Source organism: Leopardus geoffroyi, chromosome A1 (genome assembly GCF_018350155.1).
Source record: "Leopardus geoffroyi isolate Oge1 chromosome A1, O.geoffroyi_Oge1_pat1.0, whole genome shotgun sequence".
Classification (NCBI taxonomy): domain Eukaryota; kingdom Metazoa; phylum Chordata; class Mammalia; order Carnivora; family Felidae; genus Leopardus; species Leopardus geoffroyi.
In genome coordinates this window covers 180,940,624-180,966,856 of record NC_059326.1, presented here as the reverse complement: position 1 = coordinate 180,966,856, position 26,233 = coordinate 180,940,624, and the positions used below count along the sequence as shown (strand labels likewise).

General features: G+C 39.5%; 1 protein-coding gene across 22 annotated transcripts in view; it reads left to right on the top strand.

The window, feature by feature from the left end:
- TENM2 (teneurin transmembrane protein 2) overlaps positions 1 to 26,233 on the top strand; it is a 1,977,527-nt gene that overhangs the window by 1,678,423 nt on the left and 272,871 nt on the right. For all 22 annotated transcript variants that reach the window (XM_045502305.1, XM_045502315.1, XM_045502361.1 and 19 more), the window contains one exon: positions 25,625 to 25,863. In XM_045502305.1, coding sequence (XP_045358261.1) covers positions 25,625 to 25,863 — 239 coding nt within the window. The remainder of the gene's footprint in view (positions 1 to 25,624; positions 25,864 to 26,233) is intronic.

The following is a 26,233-nucleotide window of genomic DNA, read 5'->3' as shown; positions in this document are numbered from 1 at the left end:
GTGCAGTTTCAGGCACGTTAACTCTACGTATGTAACAAGAGACTTAAGTGTAGCTGTTTTGATTCTAAATATTTTGATTCCAAAATAATAGATGTGATGTGGAAATTCAGCCTTACAAATAACAGCATATTTACCACGTTCAGAGCTGTCAGCAGTTAATTTTTTTTTCTCTTTAAAAATTTACTCTCCAGAAAATATGTTCAATTTAGCAGTTATCCTACATGATCACATAGGTCTACAAATAACAATTTTTCTTTATTAAATACCTTTTGCTTGGCACTTAGTTTTAACATCATGATCACATTGAACCCCTTAACCCTTCTGTTAGGTTTATGTTACTCTCCCCATCTTAAATAAAGGGAAACTGAGGCTTGGGAAAATTATGTTACCTACACTTCTGCAAATAAGTAAGTGGTGGAGCTGGAACTTGAACTGGGTCTGACTCCAAATGGCATGTTCATAACCACCAAATGATAGTGCCTTTGGAACTAGAAAAACAAAACAAAACAATGCTTATTCTGATGGCACACAACAACTTAATATGTCAGGCCGTGGAAATGGTGAGGTCAATGCATTATAAGTGACCTAAGGCAAGAAATTGTCTATGGGATGAATTCTGGCCTGTTACTGGATGTAGACTGAGTCGCTGACAAAATCACAAGCCCAGCAAGAGCTAAGGGACTCTTCTCTGCAGCACTTTGGGTCTGGTGGCAGCCACAGTGCTGAATCTGAGGCCTCGCTGTTCCACGGCCCTGGCAGCTTAGGATCCGTGTGAGCTGATTTACAGTTTTAATACACTGCATCTGATAAAATGTGAGAGCAAATTGACAGTGTGGAAATAAGAAGCACTGCTACTTTTTTAGTTCTGTAATTTGTACATTTTTTATCCCTCAAACAGAGCTTTGCCAGATTAATAAGAGAAAGCCAAATGGCTAGGGGTAACATGGCTGACCACTTGGTCCTACTTGGAGTACCATGGTAATTCCTGCTAGTAGGAGGTTGTGTAAGTACTCTGATAAAGAAATGAGCACATTGGGCTTGATGAATGACATTTTAAAAATCTAATTTTGGTATCAGAATGTTAGAAGACATACTTTTTGTCTTTGCCATGAAGTTATCTTAGCCTAATCTAGATGCTTTATTGGTAGTGTGTATTTGGGAATCAAGACACAAGACCTTTAGTAAATAAGGTTTCCACAGAGAAGCAACAAGATTGTTGAAACATCCTCACCATGCTGAGCCCGAAGACTGTTCCAAACTTGTTCTCAGATTGATTTTTCTACCTAAGGATTAATTTTCTGACAGAATCACTGACAAGCTTGATCTTGAGAATATTAAACCAAGGTAACCTGTTTGGGTTTTTGGGACTTTTTTTTTTAATGTTTTCAAGTGAAGTTGAAAACCAGAATTCATTCTGGGTGAACCAAATATATTCAAGCACTTTTCAAATCAATAGGCAGCTTGATTTCTCCATATTGCAAAACATTATGCCCCCTCTAAATTCTCATCAGAGGCAACATGGAAATTAATGAGACCTTTAGGTTAGCCTTTCAAGCTCAGCCTTATTTTATAGCTTTACCTTGCCTTTTTGACACTGTGATCCCGCCTGGCCACCAGCAGCATTTCACGTTGCAGTGCACTTTAATTTTGTAGTTTTCTTAGTCTTCCTTGGAAACTGGCAGCTTATTAATCTCAATAACTGAGCTGCTCAATAGGCAAACTCTCCAATGAGAATATAGGCTGTGTCTTTTTTTTTTTTCTTGGCAGATGGAGACAAGGGGTTGGTTGTCAGATGGAGGCAAGAGGTGGGGGAATGGGAGACAGAAAGCCGGTTAGAAGAGGCACCCCTGCACCCCACATCACTTTCTGACAATTGGCAGGAAAATAAAGAGAACCTGGTCTGATCTACTGCTTTGCAATTTACGACTTGTGGTGTTTAACACACTCCAGACCATTAATAAGAGAATAAATAAAGTGCTGTGGCACGTGTGCAAATTACTAGGTGCATTAAGAAAGAAACAAGCATCACATCTTATTTAAGACCACTCCAACCTGCTCTTGGTGTGGATCTGCAAATTTGGAATCATCCTTGAACATGGAGCTATCGAAGGAGAGGCTGTCCTTTTCAAATTTGGCTCCCGCCATAAAACTAAAGCCTTATTAAGTTTATTAAGGCTTTAAGGACTTGAACTTCTTACTTGTAAGTTAACCCCTGCTAAATTCTAGGTAAAGAGAACTTTTTTAAAAACTGTCCCTCAACAGCCTAGACCATGGGGACACAATCACGGATTGAGGCCACCTTGTGGTCATGCCTTGTAAGCACAAGACTCTGCCCTGAGTCTATGTAAATGTTGAAGACTCTTGGGTCAAGTTCACAGTTGAAAAAAGCCAAATATTTCCAACTCTGTGCTCTTTCACCCATTCAGCTAATATCAAGTGTCACTCCCTTGGGGCATTTCCTGAAGGCTTCCCAGAGGATATTTTATCTGGTTCAGACAGGGATAGACTTGATGAAGTGCAAGTCTTTTTCTAATTCTGGCTCCCCAATGATCCTTTTCTTTTCACAGAGGCCAGATAAGGCATTCATGGTTCTCCCAGGCAGGGGAAGTAGGCTGTGCAACTTTTCTGAAGCTTCCTTTGATTTATTAGTCTCAGACTCGCCTGCCTTTGTAAGGTGGAGTTTTGTGTCCCCAGCACTGTAGTCCTGCACAGGGCACTCAGCCAGGTCACTCCACTGGGGCTGCGTTCTCTAGATTAGAGGAGAGAATTTAAGAAACTTTTTCTCAGACAGCTATTTTTCCCTCCCAAACCCACCAAATGATTTCAAGCTATTTCATGAGTCATATTTGCAAATATTCATTCTTAGAGGTCATGACAGTGCTAACCACAAAGGCTCACCCTCAAAATTGTGTATTTTTAAATCCCTTATAGAATCACTTCTTACCCAGAATGACTGAGAAATTGGCAAATGCCCCCAATTTCTGTCATCATTGTTTTAACTGTTCTTGCCTTATATGTCACAACAGAATTAGTAACCCTTCTTTCTTATTTGTGAGATTGTATTGAAATTGTATTTCAGTTTGTTAAAGCTTCAGTTGGGTATAAACATCTATAAGTCCATTTCTCAACAATTAGTCCTCCCATAAAGATGTTGCACACCCATGATAGGACAATTAAAATCACATTTTTTATTAAAAATAGAGCTACCCTATGACCCAGCAATAGCACTACTAGGAATTTACTCATGGGATACAGGAGTGCTGATGCATAGGGGTACACGTACCCCAATGTTTATAGCAGTGCTTTCAACATTAGCCAAATAATGGAAAGAGCCTAAATGTCCATCAGCTGATGAATGGATAAAGATGTGGTTTATATATTCAATGGAATACTACTTAGCAATGAGAAAGAGTGAAATCATGCCATTTGCAACAATGTGGATGGAACTAGAAGATATTATGCTGAGTGAAATAAGTCAGTCAGAGAAGGATAGATATCATATGTTTTCACTCATATGTGGATCATGAGAAACTGAATGGAAGACCACGGGGGAGGGGAAGGGGAAAAAATAGTTACAAACAGAGAGGGAGGGAGGCAAACCACAAGAGACTCTTAAATACAGAGAACAAACTGAGGGTTGATGAGGGTGGGGGTGGAGAAGGGGGAAGTAGGTGATGGGCTTTGAGGAGGGCACTTACTGGGATGAGCACTGGGTGTTTTATGTAAGCTAATTTGACAAATTATATTCATTAAAAAAGGTTACTTACTGCTATTATACTAGAAATCTATTTCTATTGTAAAAGCAAATAATGTATTTTCATTGATGTAGAATAGTATCTAAGTTACTGTGAGTAATAAAAAGCACCTTTTAAAATAAAAAGAAAATCTCATTTTTTAAAATTATTTGAGCAAATGGATTTAAAATTCTGCACTTAGAAGAAGGTAGACGATGTTGTTCTTCTTGCATTGGTATGTGCTTAGATAAGAATTTAAAATGGAAAGCTTAATCATAGTAACTTTTTAATCTCCTATCAACCATACTTCCTCTACTAGAGAACATGGATTAGAAGGCATAAGGTGATGTTGGGCCTATTTAAGCATTTGCTGGGACCTGGGGAAATCTACCCCACCCTGGCATCAGTAAAAGGAGAATAAATCTAAAAGCCCCCTGGGTGTGGGGACAATGCTATGTACATCCGAGTCTTGTGGGTGTCTTTTTCTCAGCTTCAGTCTGTTCTCTCTTGCTGTGTTAGTGTCTCCAGGGGTATACCAAAGGCAGAGGACCACAAATATTATCTTCTCCATCTTCTAGAACTCAGAATCCATGTGAGGAGAGACTGTGGCCTTATTAAATGTCTTTTCACTTCTGGGAAACAAGTGAACACTCTTTGTGGTTTTATTTTTTAGACATCATCACCCCCTAAATACCTGCTTTGTGCCAAGTACTGTAATAGGTACTTTATGTTATCTGAGTAGAAGCCCTGTGGGATAGATATTATTGTCATTTTGGGCATGTCAGGAAGATGGAACTTGGGAAGGTAAAGAGCCTGGGGCAGAATCAAGATTCTGGAAGAACTAGATTCACAGAAGTAAACTCAGGCATTAGAAGTCTGTCCCTCAACTTTGCTTTTCTCTCTTTCCATCCTTCATTCTTAACCAGACCTTCTGTGAGATCTTTGTGGGAACTACAGACTATATTCTCATAGCTTAGAAACCTAACAGAAAAAGGATATATTTTTCCTGATATTTCACCAACACCCCCTTCATTAAATTTCATTGAACTGAACGAGGGTCACATACCCACAATGGACCCAATCCCCAACACCTGGAGAAGCAGCCATGTTGATTGGCTAGACCTGGATCATGTACCCACATACAACATCATAGCAGGAAGAAGGGCATGGTCATAACCAAACATCATGATTTTAGGAGACTATAAAATGGAGACCTGGCAGGTCAAAAAAAAAAAAAAAAAAAAAGTCAAGTTCAATGCTAGTTTTGCCTTAGCCCCACTGCCTTCTCTCATCGCCTGATGATAGTGATTTTCTCCTCTGGGCACACACAGTTCTGGCCAGGGTGGGGGAATGGGGGAATTTTAGGGCATCAGGTTATCTCACTTGCCTGGGCACAGAAGGGGGTTTACAGCTGATTCCAATATGAAGTAGAAAGAATAAGTTCCACTGACTAATTTCCATCCCCTTCTGATTCATTGCCCTCTCTGGTTCACTTCTCAAACATCCCACAACTTTACCTTTGAGTTCACTGTGGCCACTTAATGCATTTTAACTTTTATTAGTCTCCTGATGTCTCTTTGAAGCTATCATCTTCTTTCCTGCAAAACTGCTTGGATTCCACATTTTCTAATTAAAACATGCTCATTTATTGTCTTACTAACCAGTGCTCTTTACGAGGGCTCATGATGAGAAAGTTAACTCAAAACAACTCGATTCATTTCCCATCTCCTGAAAATGGCTTGAGATGCAGTTTTACCTTTACAAAGTCAAATTACTTTGGACAATTTTTGGTTTTGCTTTTTTAATAAAACCATGAATGGAAAACATCTAAACTCCATGCTTTAAGCTCCTGTTCTCAACAATGCACTCTGTTCTCTTCTTGGTGAAAATCTCAGGTAAGCAGTGTCATTCAGCTCCATAATGGACCACAATGTAGCTAACAATTGAATTGTGCTATATTTAATTAGACAAAATCTTGGTCCTAAGATGCAACATGTCTTAATGTCAATAATTACGCCCATCACTATCTACACCCCTGTGATTTGATCTGGCATTACTAGAAATACTAAAACTCAGTGTAATAGAGGGAAGGTAGTACACATGCATTTAAACCCTCCTAGAATTTCATACTAATGATGTGGGTGAGAGAACAAGTTCCAAGGACATGGTGCGTGTCTTAGTGTACTTTGTTTTCTGAGTCTTCCCACTGCTGGCCTTGTCTAGAAATAGGGAAGCAGTATTTGGATGGGAGTCCCCTCATGTCCTGCCCCTAATGTGTATCTTCAGGGTCACAGTATCATTCAGTTGGGGAAAGACAAAGTATAGAATTTGCCACAGAGATAAGCCAAAGCCTATTTCAGGCAGAGAGGTGGAGACAGTCAGAGATAGAGAAGAAAGGATCTGGCGATAAGAATATAGAAGTAAAGTCATGCTGTCTTCTGGGAAGTTGGTCCTTTGATTCTGCCAGAAGGCAGACCAGGAGAAGGAATCAAGGTCAACTAGATTTAGGTTGGCTTGATCATTTAAGAGTAGCGGGAATCGTTTGGCAGCACAGAGGCAGAATTTTCAAGCTGGAATCCATGTTTAGATTACCTAGTATAGTCCAATGTCTATTTTATAGATGAGGGGAGTGAGGACCAGATGACTCATCAATTCCTCCCACTTGGAATGTCCGAGTGGTGCCCTAAAGCAGGTCTCTTGTTCAAGCATTCCTCACCATGGTTCACTGTTTCCAGCATGATTAGGGGACTTTGTTGCCTATTCATCTTGAATAGATTCTGCTCCATTTCCTTCCACAAAGGAATCATCAAGAATTTAAGACAAAGATTAGAGCACATATTGCAATAGATTTGGTCTTTCCACTCATTCATTACAAAATGCATACATTCTCTTGATAAAAATATTCAACAACCAGGAAGATAGAAAATGAAAAGTAAGATGCCCTGCCCTTCTGCTCCTATTTTCAAGGAAATCTCTTTTGAAGGTTTATTATTTTAGGTTTCCCGAAATGTTTATGGATGTCTGAGCATGTTTTTGTTTAATATAAGTGGGATCACATTATACATACCATTTGGCAACTTCCTTTTTTAACTTCATGAGATATTGTGGAAATCACTTCAGGTAATTTCTTGTGGACCTGCCTCATTCTTTAAAGTATGTGTAATATTCCAGATTGTCATAATTTATTTAACCAGTCTCTTCTTTATGGACACTTAGATCACTTTCACATTTTTGCTCTTACAAACAAAACTGTAATGAGGAGTCTTGTGTATATACCTTTCTTTGCATACTTACATGATTACATTCAAGAGTCAAATTCCTGGAAGTGAAATTGCTAGATCAAAGGGTATATATAATGTGCATTTTAAATTTTGATAGATTGTGCCAAATTATGTTCAATTCAAATGCTGTAGTCTCTCTTTATTCCTCATTCTTTAATGGCCTGAATTTTCTTTTATGAGCTTGAAATAAGAGCCCTGAAGTTTACAGTATTGGATTTTAAACATAGAATTGAAAGAATTTTCTTTTTCAAGGGACAATGTACTAAATAATATTAGAATACTCTAGAAACTCAACTCCCTTCTCATGTGCCAGGTGTAGTATAAGAAAAAGGTATAGCTGTGGGGAAAATCTGACTCACTCACTTTCCTTGGTTCTAGCTGTAGGGCTCTTTCTCTTTATTCCCAGATTTTGCTACACTGTGGCCTACGTGATTCAAGATACCTAACCTTTGCTGCCTTTTGTTTTCTCATTTATAATTTGGCAGTGTTCAAATTTGCCTCTTCTCCCTGTCTACCTTGCCTCTATCTACCTAATGGGGATATTATAAGAATATCTAAGATGACTTAGTCAAGTTTCTGAGTCCCCAGGAGAAATGCCTAGTACAGCAGGATTATTGTTCTAACTATTATAGGAGAGCGTTTATGATCAAGGGCTTGAAAATCCAGCAAGGAAGACAGCCTCTTTTGTGAAATAAGTATGTGAGGGTTCTGTCAATAAGAGGCCCTCAGGTCAAACTTATATAGTTTCTTTATCTGAAACTCCGATTTTATGCTAAATAAGGATTTTTTGTATTTCCCACCTCCTGTTGGTAATCCTATTACCAGCTGTGTTCATAGGACTTCAGCTTGATTCAGCCAACATTTATGGAGACTCTATTATTAGGGGCTGACCACCATGCAAGATGCTGAGGGTAAAGGATGAAAAAGACATGGTCCCTGTCCCTTGACAGTTACAGTCTAGTGGGAGAAAGACAGCTAAGTAGATAATTTATATTAATATAAAACACTGTAATATGGACAGAAGCTCAGGACAACACGGGAGCACATCATGGTAGGGGACTTCCACATCTCGCTGGTCAGGGAAACCAGGTAGATAGTGTCTGATTCCCATTTTGATAGAAAAGTATACCCCATCGAAAGGGCTCTCGAGGAAGAGGTAGGAGAATAAGGCCAGAAAAGCAAGAGTTTGCAAGCATTCTGGATCAACTGGGGACAATTCAGAGGACAATGCTGGAGATGTCTTATGGCCCATGTCAGGGACACCTTCTAGACACAGTGAAGCACCTTATGGCTTATTCTATATGGGATGGGGAGTCTTCAAAGGTGTGTTATGGTCACAGTTGCAGTGAGAAGTAGGAAGGAAAAAAAATCAGCTGGTATACCAGAAAGAAAAGAAATAAAAGTTTACAGCACTTACCCAAAGCATCCCATGTTGAAGAAAGGAAAGGAGAAAGGAAGGAAGGAAACCGAGTGGGACAAGAAGAAAAGATCTATCCTTCAAGTAGGCAATTTATGGGATTCATTGATAGATAAAAGCCAACATTTATTGAGGGTCTCCTTAGTGTCATCTATGTGCTGAGCGCATTTAATACACACAATATCCCTATGAAATATTTCAGTTGTTTTCAACATTTTCCATACAAAGAAACCCAGATTCCTCAAATCATTTTCCCAAGGCTGCCCAGGTTACAGATGAGGCAACCAGGCTCTGAACCCCCTTGCTACCAATAGTTTGCTGGTTCACCACTGCCATGTTCAGCCTCCTGGAACAGGCAGGCTATTCCAGCCTGACCCTGACCTAGACCTTCCTCTTCCTTCTTGGCCTCTACCCTCTCCATACACTGCTCTTCCCCTCCTTCCACTGCCCTCACAGAAATTCAGACCGTACTTTGCTTTTCATGTAGCCACTTAACTTTTGTCAAGCAAAACCTAAGAGCCAGAAAGGATCCCAGTTCAAGTCCAAGCCTCTGAGATGTCTGCAAAGACAGCTTTTCCTGACCAGACTCTCCTTTAGTTTTGTTTAATTCTGCCGCTTGCAAAGAAAATGCCTGGAGGCGGGCACCTGGCTTTTAGTCTAACATGCCACCTCCCTGTCAGGCAGCTTTCAATTTACCATGCCTCAGCATGTCCAACCGCATCTTCGTCAAGACTTCCAAGATGGCAGTGACAAGCTTTTCGGGTACTTAAGGCAAACATGCATGACAGTTTTCCTTGACACTTGCATTTTTAAAAAGCCTTGCCTGGGGCCCTAGGAAACCCAGCATTTAGGAAACCAGGAGCCTTCCAAGGAAGCCACACTTTCAGAACCTGCTTCCCTGGGACTTGTTTTGTGACAGGGACACTGCAGGATCTGCTTGAGAGTATATTAAGCACCATGGCAATATTTACGTGTTGATGCTAAATAATGGTTGCCTTTTTTAATGGCATTTTTTGATGACTGAAATGTATGGATCTGTTCAATGCATTGTCAGTGGGTATGTGGCTGGCCTGCAAACACACTTAAATGGCACACTTCTGCAAAGCATTAATTTCTAAGTGTCCAACAGATATATGTAGGCAGGCAGACATGTCACAGGGGTTGCTATAAAGCTTAATTAATATCCCTAAAGAGCTCTTATATCATTTCAAGAAGAGTGCTAAATAAGAAGAAAACATTGTACCTATGGATATTACACATATAAAGAAATGTGGGTGAATAAACTGATAGGTCTTTGTATATTTGTTCATGTCTCGAAGGGTCTGTGTAAATTCAAATGGGAAAATAAATTGTATTAGAGATAACTATCTTTTATTTGAGTGTTTAAAAAAAAAAGCAACAGAGCCCCAAACTTAAATGCTAGAAATCTCTACACACTATTGATGTGGAAGCAAATCTATAATACAAAAAGTGAAGAGTAGTTTTCTTTCTTTCTTTGTTTTCCTTCTCCTCTGCCCATCCCTACATCTTAGGATTGCTTTAATGACTTAAGAATTATTTTTACCTGTGCAAAAATTGAATAAATCAGTTTTGTTTTTCTTTCTAAGCCTTGAAGAAATCACATAAAATACTTTATCTGCCCGTTTTAATTTTTCTATCATAATCAAACTTCCTTCTTTCTCTGCCTTTCTCCCTCCCTCCATTCCTTCCCTCCAGTCTCTCCTTCCTTCCATCCCTCCTTCTTCACTCTTTCCACCAAGTGACTAGGTCCTGAGAACCTACAAAAATCTAGGAAATAGCCATTATTGAGGTTTTTGTTTGTTTCCTTTTAATTTCTTTCTGGGCCTTAGTGTACTCATCCAGAAATAGAGGGAAATGAATTAGAATTTCATTTCTCAAAGGTGTACCCCTTGGAATACCTTTTTAAGACTGGGAAAGTAGGTGGATATAAAACTTATGTGATAAAATAAGCAGAATGATAAATATTATATTGTAGAGTACTGAGATATTTAAAATATTAAAGGCTTGTGAAGATTCTGTAGTAATCTCTTAAATTTTCTTCACTCCAGTATTTCCCAAATATCATGAAATGCTTTCTTTACCTAAAGCTAGTAATATATGAATACACTGGGTGATCCAAAGAAGATACTTTGAGATCTTATATTTCAGACCCTCTTTGATCTCACAACAGAAGTAGGAAACCTAGAATTTCTTCAAACTCTTTCTAGAGAAGGACTTTCTGAATTTGTCTTCTAGGATAAGATGTAATTTCTCTCTCAGAGCCAAAACTTAAGAAATCCACCCATGTTCAGATTCACTCATCATGTTCTACAATATTTGGGCCTGTGAGTAAGTACTGTTTATAATACAGTGCTCGGATTATGTGCTAACAATAAAAACTTTTTTTATAAAAATGTCATGGATAGATCACTTTGCTAGAATATAAACCCTAGTACTTTTCTACTAAAACCTCTTTCCTAAAATGAGAGTCTGTTCACTTGGCATGTTAAAACATTTTGTAAGATATAAAGTATTATTACTGTTTTTGTGGCTACTGCCACATGGCTCTTTGGTGATGCTTTTTGTTCTTGTAATTTGAAAGTTTTCAAAAAAAAAATTTATAACATGGGTAAGATGAAAGGAGACTAGCAACATGTTCAGGGCCAACTAGAATTTGACCTTGCTGAGGAATTCAAGTTTTATCATTCCTACATTTAGAAAACAGCTTAATGTTCCCCATAAAGTTTAACATAGAATTACCATAAAACTGAGCAATTTTCCTATGTATTTCCTCCCAAAATTGAAAATAGGTGCTCAAATATTTGTACACAAATGTACCAAGCAGCACTATTCACCATAACCAAAAGACCAAAACAACATAATGCCCCTCCATGTATAAATGGATAAACAACATGTGGTGTGTGTATGGTTGTATATGCAATATATATACATGCACACACAATGGAATAGTATTCAGCCTTTAAAAAGAATGAAATGCTAACTGAGAACAAACAGGGTTGATGGGGGGTGGGATGGATGAAAGGGTGGGTGATGGGTATTGAGGAGGGCATCTTTTGGGATGAGCACTGGGTGTTGTATGGAAACCAATTTGACAATAAATTTCGTATTAAAAAAAAAGAATGAAATGCTAATAAATGCTATAGTGGAGATGAACTTGAAATATGCTAAGCGAGAGAAGCCTAGCACAAAAAGTCACGTATAATATGATTCCATATATATGAAATACCCATAATCCATAGAGACAGAAATCAGATTAGTGGTTACCAGAAGCTAGGAGTAGGAGAACAGGGATTTAGGAATTACTGCTTGATGGGTACAGGGTTTGCTTTTGGGGTAATGAAAATGTTTTGGAACAAAATAGGGAGGGTGGTTGTACAATATTTTGAATGCATTGAATGCCATTGAATAGTATGTATTAAAATGATTAATTTTGTGGGGCGCCTGGGTGGCGCAGTCGGTTGAGCGTCTGACTTCGGCCAGGTCACGATCTCGCGGTCCGCAGTCCGGGAGTTCGAGCCCCGCGTCAGGCTCTGGGCTGATGGCTCAGAGCCTGGAGCCTGTTTCCGATTCTGTGTCTCCCTCTCTCTCTGCCCCTCCCCCGTTCATGCTCTGTCTCTCTCTGTCCCAAAAATAAATAAACGTTGAAAAAAAAAATTAAAAAAAAAAATGATTAATTTTGTTATGCAAATTTCACCTCAATAGGAAAAATTTTTCATTAATTAATTAATTAATTGATTTAAGGAAAACAGCTAGAGAATCAATGTATTCCCCTTAGTATGAAAAGTCTACTCAAGGGAGAGGCAACAAGATAGTTAGGCTTGGAAAATCCATCTCTTGCTCCCATCTTTTCCAAGAAAAATGCTAAGAAAAAATGCCAGTTTCCAAAACATGCTTTAGAATGGTTAACTTTGAAGGCAGTGCACAAAATACCAGTACATGTGATTTGATTAATACTGTTAAATGGATCCAAGGATGCAATATATTAGCATCTGGAAGATTTTAAACATGATTCCCATTCAGCATCTTGGTAAATGCAACTCATCAGACTTTCCTGAAGTTGTTGAAGCACCAAAGATAAGGAAATAAAGGTGTATCAGACAAGACTCCTTTGTTACAGAGGTGGCAGGGGAGGGAGGGTAGAGACAGATAAATGGATTCTTATCTGGGTGGAGGAGGGTGTACACAAGATTTTTCAGAGATGAAAACTGTTCTCATCATATTCTTTTAAAAGTGATTTGGAAGAGAAAATGCACCATGAAATCTTTATGTTTGCAGAGATACCAAACCTATGAAGATAAACTGCTCTGTAGGTGGGCAGAGAAGTGACAGATAAGGAGCAAGTACATTTACCAAAAAAAATTCTTCCAGGGTTGTAGGAAGATTATCTCTGAGTTCCTGGTTACAAACCAGAAACTGGCCCTGAGATTAGTGTAAACTAATGCCTAAACATAGATGTCCATTGGGTTGCTGAGGAAAGAGAGGAGGGGAAGGGCTGAAGAATGCACAGCATCACTAAGTAGAATCCTAAAAATTAATCAAAAGTGCATTATCACTATTTCAAAAACTATTGTGAGTTCTCAATGGAAATAGTCAATAGTCAATAGCTAACATACCTCAAGAATGACAAAAAGGTTGAGGAAAATTCCAACCTAAAAGATCAAGAAAATGGGAAGGCTGTCATAAAATGTGCTAAAAGCCTCCTCAGAATAGAAAGATGGCAGGTTTCTCAAAGGATTTAAAAAAGAAAAAAAAAAAAAAACCATATGTAGGCATAATGAGAACATGGTCCTGTTTACCAAAATCTTGAAACTCAGGGTGACAGGGCATTCCTTGAAGAGGACACCACAAGATAAATAAATAGATGTGTGGACCTGAGAACATATAGAAAAGTTTTCAAGATCTAGATTGGCTCATTCATCCATTCATTTACTAAAAATTGTTCAAACACCAAACATTTGCTGGACATGCTTCCAGAGGGTGGGGATACAGCAGTGGGGAGAACTAAATCTGGGCCCTCAAGGAAAGTGCATGCTGTTGGGTGAAGCAGGTAATAAGCAAGATGATAGCTACTCAAAGCATAAATGTGGAGCAGATGATATGGCAGGGCCTTATATGAATACCATCACTCTACGTCCCTCAAAAATCAGTCATTGGAGGTGGAAAGTCCCCAGGCTGCCGCCTTGGCCAAGGTAGGGTATAAAGTAAAAAGCTGATCAAAAAAGTCTTTCTGAGAAATGAGTTTTGAAGGGAGACTGCTTTCAGTCTCCTGAGGAGAAGTCATGCAGAGATCTGAGTTAAGAACTTTCTAGAGGGAAACACAATGTAGAATACCCTGAGATGCAGAGAAGCTTGGCATCTTTGAAGGACAGGGAAAAGTATGGTGGAAGTCTCAAGAACATAACCGGTGGAGGACAGGAAGAGATGAGGTACACCATAATGAGGTACTATATAGACCTGCATAAGGAGCTGGGTTACTTTTAAGTATAAAGGAGATGGATAGTTTTAAGCAGGAGAGTAGTATGATTTGATCTGTGTTTATAGACAATGGCTGGCTCCTGCATAGAGCATGGATGTAAATGGCCAACGTGGAAATAGGGAGACCTATTTGAGGCTGCTGTATGCAGTAAGCCAGGCACAAGGTTTAAGTGGTAACAAGAGGATGGATATCTGTATGTATTATTCCAGGCTGAGAGAAATGAACTGATGATGAATGGGGGTTATAGGAAGGACAGGAACCATGGTGAAGCCTAGTTAGGTAAATGGCATGGCACCCAGCCAGATGTCACACACCAGGACTGACAGTTGTCCTTGTTGCTGGCAATGTTGGTGGCCCACACATCTCAGTCAGCTTCTTCTCTGAGACTGGACTTCAGGTGGGGACTGGTCCCTAGGTTTAACAAGGCCCAGCTCTCTCAGATTACATTGGAACAGTTCTGTAGAGCCATCCCATGACCCAAGACCAACAGCTCTAGAGCACCCCATGAGATTGACCAAGGAATCCTTAAAACATCACAATTTAGCTTCTCTCTATGCCCAGCCTGCTTTCTTCAATCCCTCACACGTGGTGTGCCCAAGAGCCCTTTCTAATAAAACTTCCTGCATGTACATTTCTTTCTCAGAGTCTGCTTTCTGGGGATGGCACCTGCTCAACTGATAGGTGATTACTTCTTTGACCAACAGGGGTGAGACCTGAAAGAGAAGGACACTTTGGAGTGAAAATCAAGAGTTGTGTTCTGGCCATGTTAAATTTGAGATTTCTGACTATATCCAAATGTACAATGATAGTAATAATGAGGATGGCTAGAATATTCTGGACAAAAACCAAAACCCTCGAGGCAGAGCACAAAGAAGGCCACCAACCCTTTTTATCACAGAAGACAACTGAATTCCCAATGAGTCTTTTCTGCCTTAATTCTTTTATAAATGGAATGCTTCTAAAGATCTGTCACCCTTTGCTCGAAGAGAAGACATAGTTTAAAACCCTTTGTATGTGCATTAATATCCAGATTCCATGCCCTCAAAACCTTGCATAGTGTAGTTCTCCCCTTGCCTACCTCTCCCGCCACTCACCCTGTGGAGCACTGGGTTCCAGCCACATGTTCTTCTCTCACTTCTTCAGAAAGTAGAACTTTCCCAATGTAGGACTTTTGTACACGCTGTTTCCTTTGCTAGGGATGCCCTTTCATCACTCCTTGAATGATTAACTCCTTCTTATTCTTAGACCTCTCCTTTTTGATCATGTCCTCAGAGAGGAGTCAGAGAGGAGTGACCATTCTACAGGAGTCCCACATTTCCTCTTAGTCGCTTTTCCTTCACAGCACTTCTCAGTTTGTAATTACTTGATGTACTTGTTGGTTTACCTGGACTTGAGTTTTGTTTATTCCATCTGTCTTTCCGATTAGTAATTCCATAGGAGGATGAGGATTTACTCACCATTTTATCCAAAGCATCTGGTACCACATGATACATATTCCATGTTCAGTAAATATTAGTTGACTCATGACTTCCTATTTAATTTTTTTTAATTTTTTTAATGTTTATTCATTTTTTAAGAGAGAGTGTGAGTGGGGGAGAGGCAGAGAGAGAGGGAGACACAGAATCTAAAGCAGGCTCCAGGCTCTGAGATGTCAGCACAGAGCCTGACGTGCAGCTCGAACTCATGAACCAGAGATCATGACCTGAGCCGAAGTCTCACGCTGAACCAACTGAGCCACCCAATCGCCCTGTACCTTCCTATTTTAGATTTTGAATTCTTTAGAAAGAAAAGAGGGAATATGGTATATCTATGTGTTAGAAACCTCCTGTGGGTCAGCCTCTGTGCTCACAGATTGTATTCATTATCTCTTTCAACCCTTCCCATAGTTCTGTAATGCAGATATTTACCCAGTTTTTAGAGGAAGCATCTGAGGCTCAGGGAGATTAATTGGCTTTCCCAACCTAATGCACTTCCTGATAGAGTTGAGATTTGAGTTCGGATATGCCTGACTCCAAAGCCTATGCATTTCCACTGTTCCACAATTGCTGTGTTCCTTCAGCAGATACCTGTGAGCTCCTACTATAAACAGAGAAAGATACCAGGAAGCAAAAAGTATAGGATCTGCCTTTGGGAAGCTTGTAATATGACTGGAGAGACAAGGCAAACACACAGGACAAATGTAGTAGCATGAAGCAGAATATGATAAAGGAACATGCCCTAAGGTTTCTTCCAGCTCGAAAATTCTTTGACTCTCTGAATGGTACAGGCAATAAACTCGATGGGAGAAATCATTCTGCTCGTTGATTGTATCTGATGGCGGGCATTCTTTCTTCATCTACCTCTGGCTGCCTCTGAACACAAATGTAAGTCTATTTGAAATGGCTGTCTCTATACTCCCATATTATAGTGTATGGTGAATTCAAGGTCAAGTTTGAAGTCAGAGTCAGAAGTCTTTGTTTTTTTCCTCTACTGTATCAAGACTTTTACCAATTAACTTCAAAAAAGTCAACAAGTTAACAACTCCAGGGGAAAAAAAAAAGACTCCTCATTTCATCCCAAAGACTCTGAAATGGATTTGCTCACAAAACACCAGGTTTCTTTAGTGACCTCCAGAGACCTTGCCTGTCACACTGAGCAGTATATCATTTCATGGGGGAAAAAAGAGAAGTTTTACCATGAAAAATGCTATGTTATATCACAGTGTGACACTATTTAAATATCAAGAGTCGAAGCTTCTATTTAAAAAACGGAAGGCAATAAATTGAGTTGCTAATTATTCCAGCTGTGAGTATTTTTGGTATGACTGCAAATTTTGAAGAGGGCAAAATAGAGGATTTTCCTGTTGTTCATGGCATATGCAAATGTAGTGATGGTCCCCTATGATCTAAAAGGTTCAGGGATCAGAAACCTTGAAAGCCTATTTTTCATTGAATCAAAATTGGTTTGAGTCTAAGCTTAAGGAATCGTGAAATGAACTGGGCTTTTAATTATACTAATTGGGTTACTGGCTTCTTTTTCAAACTTAGGAAGTAGCAATTTTTTAAAAACATTTTTAAAGTTTTATGTTAAAGGCAACAGTTCATTTCTCAACTCAAGCATAAATTCCCAACTGGAAGGAGAGAACAAGCATATTAGTAATATCTTCAGTGCCTTCCCTTCCTAATAAAATTGTTTCGGGGAGTGGGATGCCTGCAATGTCCCAGTCACAGTGCTAATTAGAATGGCTCATGCATTCAACAAATATTTTAAATAAGCTAGGGCACTGTGCTAGGTTAAGGAGATCTAGTAAAGACCAAGATATACATGATCCCTGCTTTCCAGTGATTAGTAGCTACATTTATTGACCATTCACTGGACATCAAGCTCGATTTTAAGCATCTCACATGAACAAAATCACCCAATCCCCTAAACAAGCTCATAAAGGTACTAACGTTCCCTCACTTTACAGGTGAGGCCACCTAGAGAGGATAAGTAACTTACCCAGTGTCACACAGTGATAAGAATAGGAGCCAGGGGACACCTGGGTGGCTCAGTTAAGCATCCAAATCTTGATTTTGGCTCAGGTCATGATCTCACAGTCATGAGATCAAGCCCAGCGTTGGGCTCTGCCAGACAGTACAGAACCTGCTTGGGATTCTCCTCTCTCTCTCTCTCTCTCTTTCTCTCTCTCTCTCTCTCTCTCTCTCTCTCTCTCTCTTTGCCCCTTACCTGCTTGTCCTCTCTCTCTGTCTCTCTGTCTCTCTCTCAAAAAAAAAAAAAAAAAAAAAAAGCCAGGATCTAAATCCTGGCTGTCCAAGTTCAGAATATGCACACTTAATACTGCCTTATTGATATGATCCTATTCATGTCAAAAGTAATAAGAAAAAGGAATGTTTAAATGTAGGGAAAGCATCTGACATAAAATGTTTACCAGTCTGTCTCACATGGATATAAAATTTTTCTATTTTTTAATTTATGTATTTGATTTTTTATAATTTTATATTTGCAAACAGGAAAATAAAGACAGAACACTTAAAAATAACTTAGTTTTGCTATTCAAGAAGTGGTTGAACAGTACAGTATCCAATATCATCTTTCTCATTATCTCTCTTGCTTTTTCCATCCCATCGTGTATGCTTCTCTCTCTCCCTCTCTCTGTCTCTGTCTCTCAATACCCCATGTCTCTCTCAGGAGTCCACCCATTGAGTTTCCCCTCTACCACCATCATTCCTTCTTGTAGTGGAGAGTATAATAATGATGTGAGAAAGTGTGGTGGTTATTTAACCTCTCTCCAGCTAAATGTTTTATTATAACTCCTGAAAACCTAATTACAGTAACTTTGCATGCTACAGTACCCTTTATGGGCTGCCTCTTTATTAAACTTACTCCTTTAGAGACAATAAACCTGATGCTTCAAAGGACAGAGCCAGGACCAGTAAAATGTGATGAAATCTCCCATTTTCCAGTGCACACCTGATCTCCCTCACTGATCACCCCATCCCCACTCCAGGTGCATCTCTGCTTCTATCCTTTCTCTGGCTTTTTATCAAATTTCAGCAACTGCATGTATGATATTAAAAATCTTTTAGGGATTAATGGGCTGTGTATCAATATTTTCATCCAGTACTCTGAATACCTGTGAGTTTATTTACTGGGGAGGTCAATTTTCTCGGTAGAACAACAGTCAACACCTGGTTTCTCTGATAACTAGGTCTGCTTTTTTGCACATGGCACTATGTTGAGGCCATTCAATAGTTTTGCTTGATTTCAAGGAGAATGTTTCCTGCAGCTGACTTCATGAACAAGAGAGAACTCATCTGTACTGTTAGCCATTAGTTGTGGTGGTTAGCTGAATGGTGCACTGTGAGGAAATAGTGGGAAACAGATTGAGAGAGAGAAGAACAGAGAGGGGTGGGGGTAGGGACAAAAACTTGACCTTTGGAGTTAAGGCAGTGCAATTATCTGTGTAGTACATTTCTGTTTCAAAGCCTTGCTGGGATTTCCCCCTGGGAATAAAGCCAAACCAATCGAAAATAGGGAGACTGCCTCTGAGGATCCCACTGATTGCAACCTGAAAAATGGCACTTGGTGTTGAGGGATTTTCTATGTTTGTTTGTTTCCTTCTTTAGCAGGGTTTGAGGTTAATGAGTGAGTTTACTTGTGATTGACTCAGAGAAAAAGGAAAAGAAATCTGTTGGAGTCTCAAGTAGTTTAACCAGCTACTACTTCTCAACACTTCTCTAGATGAGTCAAGCCCCTTCTGTATCATAAGAATAAAATAAAAATTCACAGCATTTTGACTTGATGGGCTCCTTTTTGCATGGATGCTATGCATGAGTTTCTTGTTTGTTAGACTTCTTTTTAAATTTTTCCATGGTCGTTTAATCAGAGAAAACGTATGCCCTTAATTTTCTAAGCCAGTTTGAAGCAAAATCCTGGTTTGCCAAGATGCTGCCATGTAAAATGCATGGGAGAATAGCTGTTAGGTATGCTCGCTTTCTCTGTCTCTTTCAGTTTTTTTTTTTTTTTAATGGTTTTGTTTTCACATGAGGAAAAGTGACATTTATCAAAAGATAGTTTCAGGTGAAGTGATGATAACTCTATTCTTAAGAACTCACTGGAGTCTAGTGTACAGAGATGAGGACACAGAGCCACAATCCTTCCTTAGCATTACTATTCAATTCTATGGGCATTCTGAGCCCCTAACCTGTGGCAGGAAGGATGCTGGGTGCTACGACTTGAAGCCCTGATAACCACATGGCTAGGAAAGGAAGAAGTGTGTAAGCTCTTCGTTTATTTTTTGTAACACATCAAGGACCGGTTTTCTCTATCCCTTTGAGTGTTAGCAAACTCCAAGGACAGCATTTTGGGGGCCCCTCATTTGCCTTTCCTTTCTGAGGCACAAGTGGCCAATTCTGAGAGCAATTGAGTTGTGCTTGAAAAATGTCAAGTGCATTTGGAAACTACACATTTTTGCTGACGCCTGGAGTCCTGAGCTGAGCTACTTCCATGACCGACCGCTGGGAAGAAGTTCAGTTGGGGCATCACAAATGATTCATCGGAGCATACTGAGCAGGCCCCTGAGGGGGAAAAGCTGTCTTAATAGCCAGTTCAGGGAAAAATCAGGAGAAGTCCCCTAAGCCTTCTTGGTCCTCCCAGTGACCATCTGGCCAGACCATTACCTTGTGGGTCTTGCTTCATTTTATTTATCTTTTTTTTCCTGCAGCATGTGACAGCAATCCTTGGTGAATCAAAGCTTTCATTTTTTCAACTTGGTGATTATGAAAATTTTCAAACAGACAGAAAAGTTGGGAGAATAGTACAACGTAAGAATAACCATCTGGTTTCAACAATTGCTGTCATTTTGCCACATTTGCCTCATCTATCTGTAAAGAGAGACACAGAGATATTTGCTGAATCATTTGAAAGTAAGTTGTAGACTTCCTGACACTTTACCCCTAAAGATGTCAGCATTCAAAATTCACATTTAAAAAAGATACATTTACTAACCATCTAGTATGTTCTCTAGATGTATCACATTTAAAAAGATATAGCTACTAGCCATCAGACACATTTGAAAGGTGCACAATGGGTAGAGGGGAGTTTCTTAAACTTTAAGATACATTAGAATCACATAGAGAGCTATTTAACTGATACCTCTCAGACTCTAGCCCTAGGTCTGGATGGAGCCTCGAAAGTTGTACTTTTCTAACACAGCACTCAAGTGATCACAAAGGAGGTATATATGGGACACAATCTGAAGATCATGTCTTTAGAATCTCTTTTTTTATTTGTTTGCTGAATTTAACCTTCTAAAGATTTGGAGTGTAGCTGTGTTGTGGAGAAACAGGAGCCTACATATCTTTGGTACTTTGGTTTAATCATTTTAAGCACCAGAAACTAGGAAAAAAAGCGGGGGGTGGGGGGATGCAATAACAAAATGAGTTTCATTTAGCTGTGATCATCACAGACACCACGATATCAAAGAGAGCTCTATTCTGCTAGGATTAATGCAGTGCTGAAAAGTATATGCTGTTTTTGTCTTTGTTTTCCTATGGTGAAATGGCCTTGTATGTATAAACATAAACATCTGCCTATATGCATATATGCAAACTTGTAAGTCTGGAAAACAGAAGTCAGCATGGCAGAAAGAATCCTAATTTTAAAATTGAAAATGTTCACAGTGCTGTCCTGTTAACATTCATTGTTTTGGCCTTGGAAAGGTTGTAGGTCATTCATTTAACAAAGATTTGTTGAGTACTCACTATGCGCCAGGCTCTATTCTAAATGTTAGGTTACGGTGGTAAACAAATTTTACAAAATATCTGTTTACTTTAAACTTCATATTTCAGATCTAATGGTGGAGATAGATAATAAATAACATACAAACACATACATAATTGAGAAAAAGCAGTTATAATAGGATGGAGAATGACAGAGAAGGAAGGTTGGGGGGGGGGGGGGGCGCTGAGAAGATCTCCCTGGGCAAGTGACATGGGAGCAGAGTGGTGAATGATGTGGAGAAACAAGCTGTGCAGGTTATTTCCAGGCAGAGGGGACAGCAGGTGCAAAGGCCCTTAGGTGAAAATGTGTTAGGTGTGATATGAGGTGGAATATCAAGTGTACCTAATGGAGTGGGAGAGAGGGGCTAAAGTGGCAGAAGATACAACTGGAAAGGCCACTGGAAGGCAGATCATGGCAGAAGGTAGGCCATGGCAAGGACTTCTGATTTCATTTTTAGTATTATTGGAAGCCTTGATTGATTGATTGGGGGGAGGGGGTGGGAGAATAGTGACATGTGACACAATCTGACTTCCTCTTTAGAAAGAAATGTGGAAAATAGACTGTGTTGTCAAGGAGACAATTTTAGGATCTCAGGAAGGCATCCCATACGAAGAAAATAATAATCCTATCCCTCTATTATTTCTTACAGATGAGTACATTAAAAATAACATTAAAGCAATTTAAACTTCTTAATCTTCTTCTTGTGATTTCTCTCATGTTGCCAAAACATTGTTTCCCATTTACTGATTTTGTCCACAAACATGACTGATACTCAGGTGCCGGGCACTGGGATAAACTATATATATATATATATATATACATATGTATATATATATATATATGTGTGTGTGTATATATATATATATACACACACGCATATATATATATATGTATATACTATATATATAACTATATATATAACTGTATATATAAATATATATAATATAATATATATAGTTTATATATATTTATAGTTTATATATATAAATATATGTAAACTATATATATAGCTATATATATAAACTATATATATAACTATATATATAACTATATATAAATATATATATTTATAGTTTGTACATATATTTATAGTTTGCTTGCTATAAATATATATATATAGTGTATGTAATCTCCAAGTAGATGATAGATACTTGAGTGCAAAAAGTGATAGAGGATGGGGTGTGGGTGCTTTTGGAATATGCTTCCAAAATAGGTGTTTGGAAGGTGAGTAGGAGTTGGCTGGGGTGTGATGGGTGGGGAAGCAGAGGAACAGCCATTCCTGAAAGCCTTGTGCATCATTCACAAAGGCATGGCAACATGAACAGGCTGGTTAAGGAAGGAGGTGTCTTTTGGCATGACTGAAGCATAGATTTTGGGAGCTGGAAGCACAGGGATAGAGACAAGGGTAAAAGTTGGGTAGTTGTTGCAAAGAGTGTGGTCCCATATTCAGATTTGGATTTCTTCTTACAGGCTTTGGAAGATCATCAGGGATTTATAAGCCAGAGCACAATGACATTTGTGGTTTGGGGAAAAAGCTAGCAGGAGGATTGAAGGGGAAGGTTGCTGGGAGAAGTTTTCAGAAGTAAACTTGATAGGATTCTTTCATCCATTGTATGGGAGAAGGTGAGGGGAAGGGAGGAGGTGAAAAATGGCTACAGTCTCTCAGGAACCTGGGAATAACAGGATTGCAGGAGGAATCTGAATGGGGAGGAGAAGGTAAAGAGTCCGTGCTTGGCTGTAACTTGTTCAGTACAACTGTGGGATGTAGAGATAGAGAGATGCCCAGTGTACAAGTGGAATACGAATCTGGACCTCAGGAAAGAAGCTTGTTGGAAATGGAGACCCAGAGACTTGAGTCATATTGGTGATGCCTGAAGCCATGGAAATGGGTAAGATCTCTGTAGGGCTGAGAACTGGTGTTCCCATATTTCTAAATATTTATCAATAACAGCTTGAGATATCTTTATATTCCTTGGTTTTAGTTTGATTTCCAGTTTTCACTACCCACTCTTGGAAAGTTGTTCAAGAAGTACATTTGAGCTAGTTCTAAATCAAATTCCAGCATTTTCCCATCCCCCTGGCTTTCTGGTGGGCATATGTTCTAGCTTAATTGTAAGGCAGTGGACTATTATTTAGTGATTTAGAGAACTCTTCAGGTGTTTGTTCGACATTTGTCAGGCTTTAAATTAAAATTCATGTTTCAGTCTCCTTATGTTGCTCTGAGAATTAATAATAAAAGCTATGCATCATGCATTGAGCTCTTACTATGTGACACACCCTTGGTTAAGTGCTTTTCCTACATGATCTTGTGTAACCCTTACAACAGTCTACTCTGTGACATGAGGTACCTCTGCTGCTCTTACCCCATGTTACAAGTGAGGAGATGGAGGCTTTTAAGAGCAGCGTTAGGTACCTTGTGTGAGCTTACTTGTCCAATAATGTCACTGCTGAGATTCCAGTCCAGGCGAACATTGCTGCCAAACACTGCTTCTAAACCCTGCCCACTTGCCACTTCTTCTAGAAGACACTTTTAATCTGGAGCATTAAAAGAGTGCTATTGGATAAGAAATACAAAAGTTTATTTATGGAATCCAACCTCTTGCCTTTACTCAGATCATCAAACATACTTATAGTACAAATAAAGTTTAAATATCAGTTGTTTGCTTTAATGTTGGCTGTATTAAATAATTCACTAATCAGACACTCATTTTCTGACATCATTGTCAATCATACAGTCTTGTGTGATCTTTGTCAAAGATTAAAATACTTTCACGGATTTATCTGGAAGCATCCAAGACACAAATATTTGTAATAACTCTGATCTTGCCTCAGAATCCTACCAGGGTAGCTTGCTAAGCCCCATATGCAGGGGGTAGTGTGGTGTAGTAGGTCCAACTGGAGCATTGAGAGCCAGGCAGACTGGAGTTTTAGCCCCGATGACCCTGCTTGCTAACTTCCAGCTTCAGTGTTCTCATTTGTAAAACTATGGTAATAATATAGGGTTGATGTGAGGTTGCATGCAAAGAAAACATTTACCATTGTAATTGACACATAGTATGTGGTCACCTACTGAAGACTTGAAAGGAAATACCTGCATAACATTTTGGAATCTTAGGATCTTAAGTTTACAAAAAAATGAGGAAACTCCATTCATTCATTCATTCATTCAAGCCCCTTGCATGTGGAGCTTTGAGTTGGTTACTGGGAACATAAAAATGAACAAGGTATAAAAGAAGACACAGTCCCAGCTTCCAGCTGCTCAGACTCTAGACACTACTTAATCCATGCTTTAAAGTTTACTATAGGTTTCCTGGAAGACAGTCATCATTTTAAATAAGGTGTGGCAAGTCACATTTGAAGTCTTATAAATGGCACACACAAGAGAGAAGAATATGTCAGAGAATTTATGGTCCTTGAAGTGTCCTTGGAGTGACAGTCTCCTGACCCTGAAGAAGGGTTATATTAGGTGTCAACAGTAGACCCCATTACCCTCTTGTAACACCATAGTCCTAAAGACCAAGGGCACCTTGTTTAATTGCCAGGCAAAGATGTTTCCAAAGGAAAAACATCACATGACCTAGAGAGGCAGTCTCAGAACAGGAAGCAAGATGGAGGAGGGCAAACAGCCCAGGAAGAAGGCTCAAGATAGGTAGTTTAGAGTAACACTGAAGAGTACACACTTTAGCATGAGGCGGCGCTCAGGGTTCACATCCTTGAACAGTTGCTTGAATTCTTCCAGCCTGATTTCTCATATCTTAAATATTTTAATATTTAGTTTCTAAGTTGTTGTGACAGTATTATTTCAAGTGTCTTTGAATCTTTATTTTCAGAGAGAGCACACATGTGTGTGCTTGAGCATGGGACAGAGGGCAGGAAGAGAGAGAGAGAGAGAGAGAGAGAGAGAGAGAGAGAGAGAGAGAGAGAAAGGATCCCAGGCAGGCTCCATGATACCAGCCCAGAGCCTGATGAGGGGCTTGATCCCATGAACCATGAGATCCTGAGCCAAAATTGAGAGTCAGATGCTTAAACTTAACGAACCTTAACCCAACAAACCAGGCACCCCTCAAGTGCCTTTAAATAGCAGGTTCTAGTACCTGATACTGTTTAGTATCATCATCATCATCATCATCATCATCATCATCATCATCTCCAAGTTACAAACGGTAACTCACTTTCCATATTTGCTTTGAATACTTTTCAGGATTGTTGTGGAAGGTAAAATCTAGATGCATATGGAATGCATAAATGATGTGACTCTATGGAATTAATTTATATCACTATCAGATGTAATCTTTGCCCCTTTTTCCATGACAAAGTAGAGCAGTTAACTAGGACTGTATAGAACTAGATAAAGCAGAGTGAAAGAAAAAGCAGGTCTATGTTCTCCAGGAGCCACCCATGTCCATGCTAACTCTTTCCTTTTTCTTGCCAGGCACTTTCTCTTTAAAACCTCCTCGGGAAGCACACCCCTGTTTAGCAGCTCTTCTCCGGGATACCCTTTGACCTCAGGAACCGTTTACACGCCACCACCCCGCCTGCTGCCCCGGAATACCTTCTCCAGGAAGGCCTTCAAGCTGAAGAAGCCCTCCAAATACTGCAGCTGGAAATGTGCTGCCCTGTCCGCCATCGCCGCAGCCCTCCTTTTGGCAATTCTGCTGGCATATTTCATAGGTAAGTCAAGACAGCCTGCTCCATGACCCTGGCCATGAGGAGGTGGGGCAGAGATTGTGGGCTTATGAATGGAGAAGCCCTCTGTTGTCTGTACAGTTTGCTTATTGGCTCCTGAAAGACGTAAAAATGAATGAGGGATGGGAGTGCTTTTTCTCTCCTGAAATGTATTTAAATCTGATGAGTTTCTTTCTCAAGACTCTAATTAACATTTATCAGATGAATTAAGCATGCCTGCTGTATTCTTTCTTGGACATGAGCTGAAAATTGTTGTTCCTGTGAACCCATCCCTCTTTCCTGAAGTAGTCTTCTAGTGTCTTCCATCACTGGATTTCAACCCAGGTCTGTGCTCTAAAATTCATGCAACATGGGT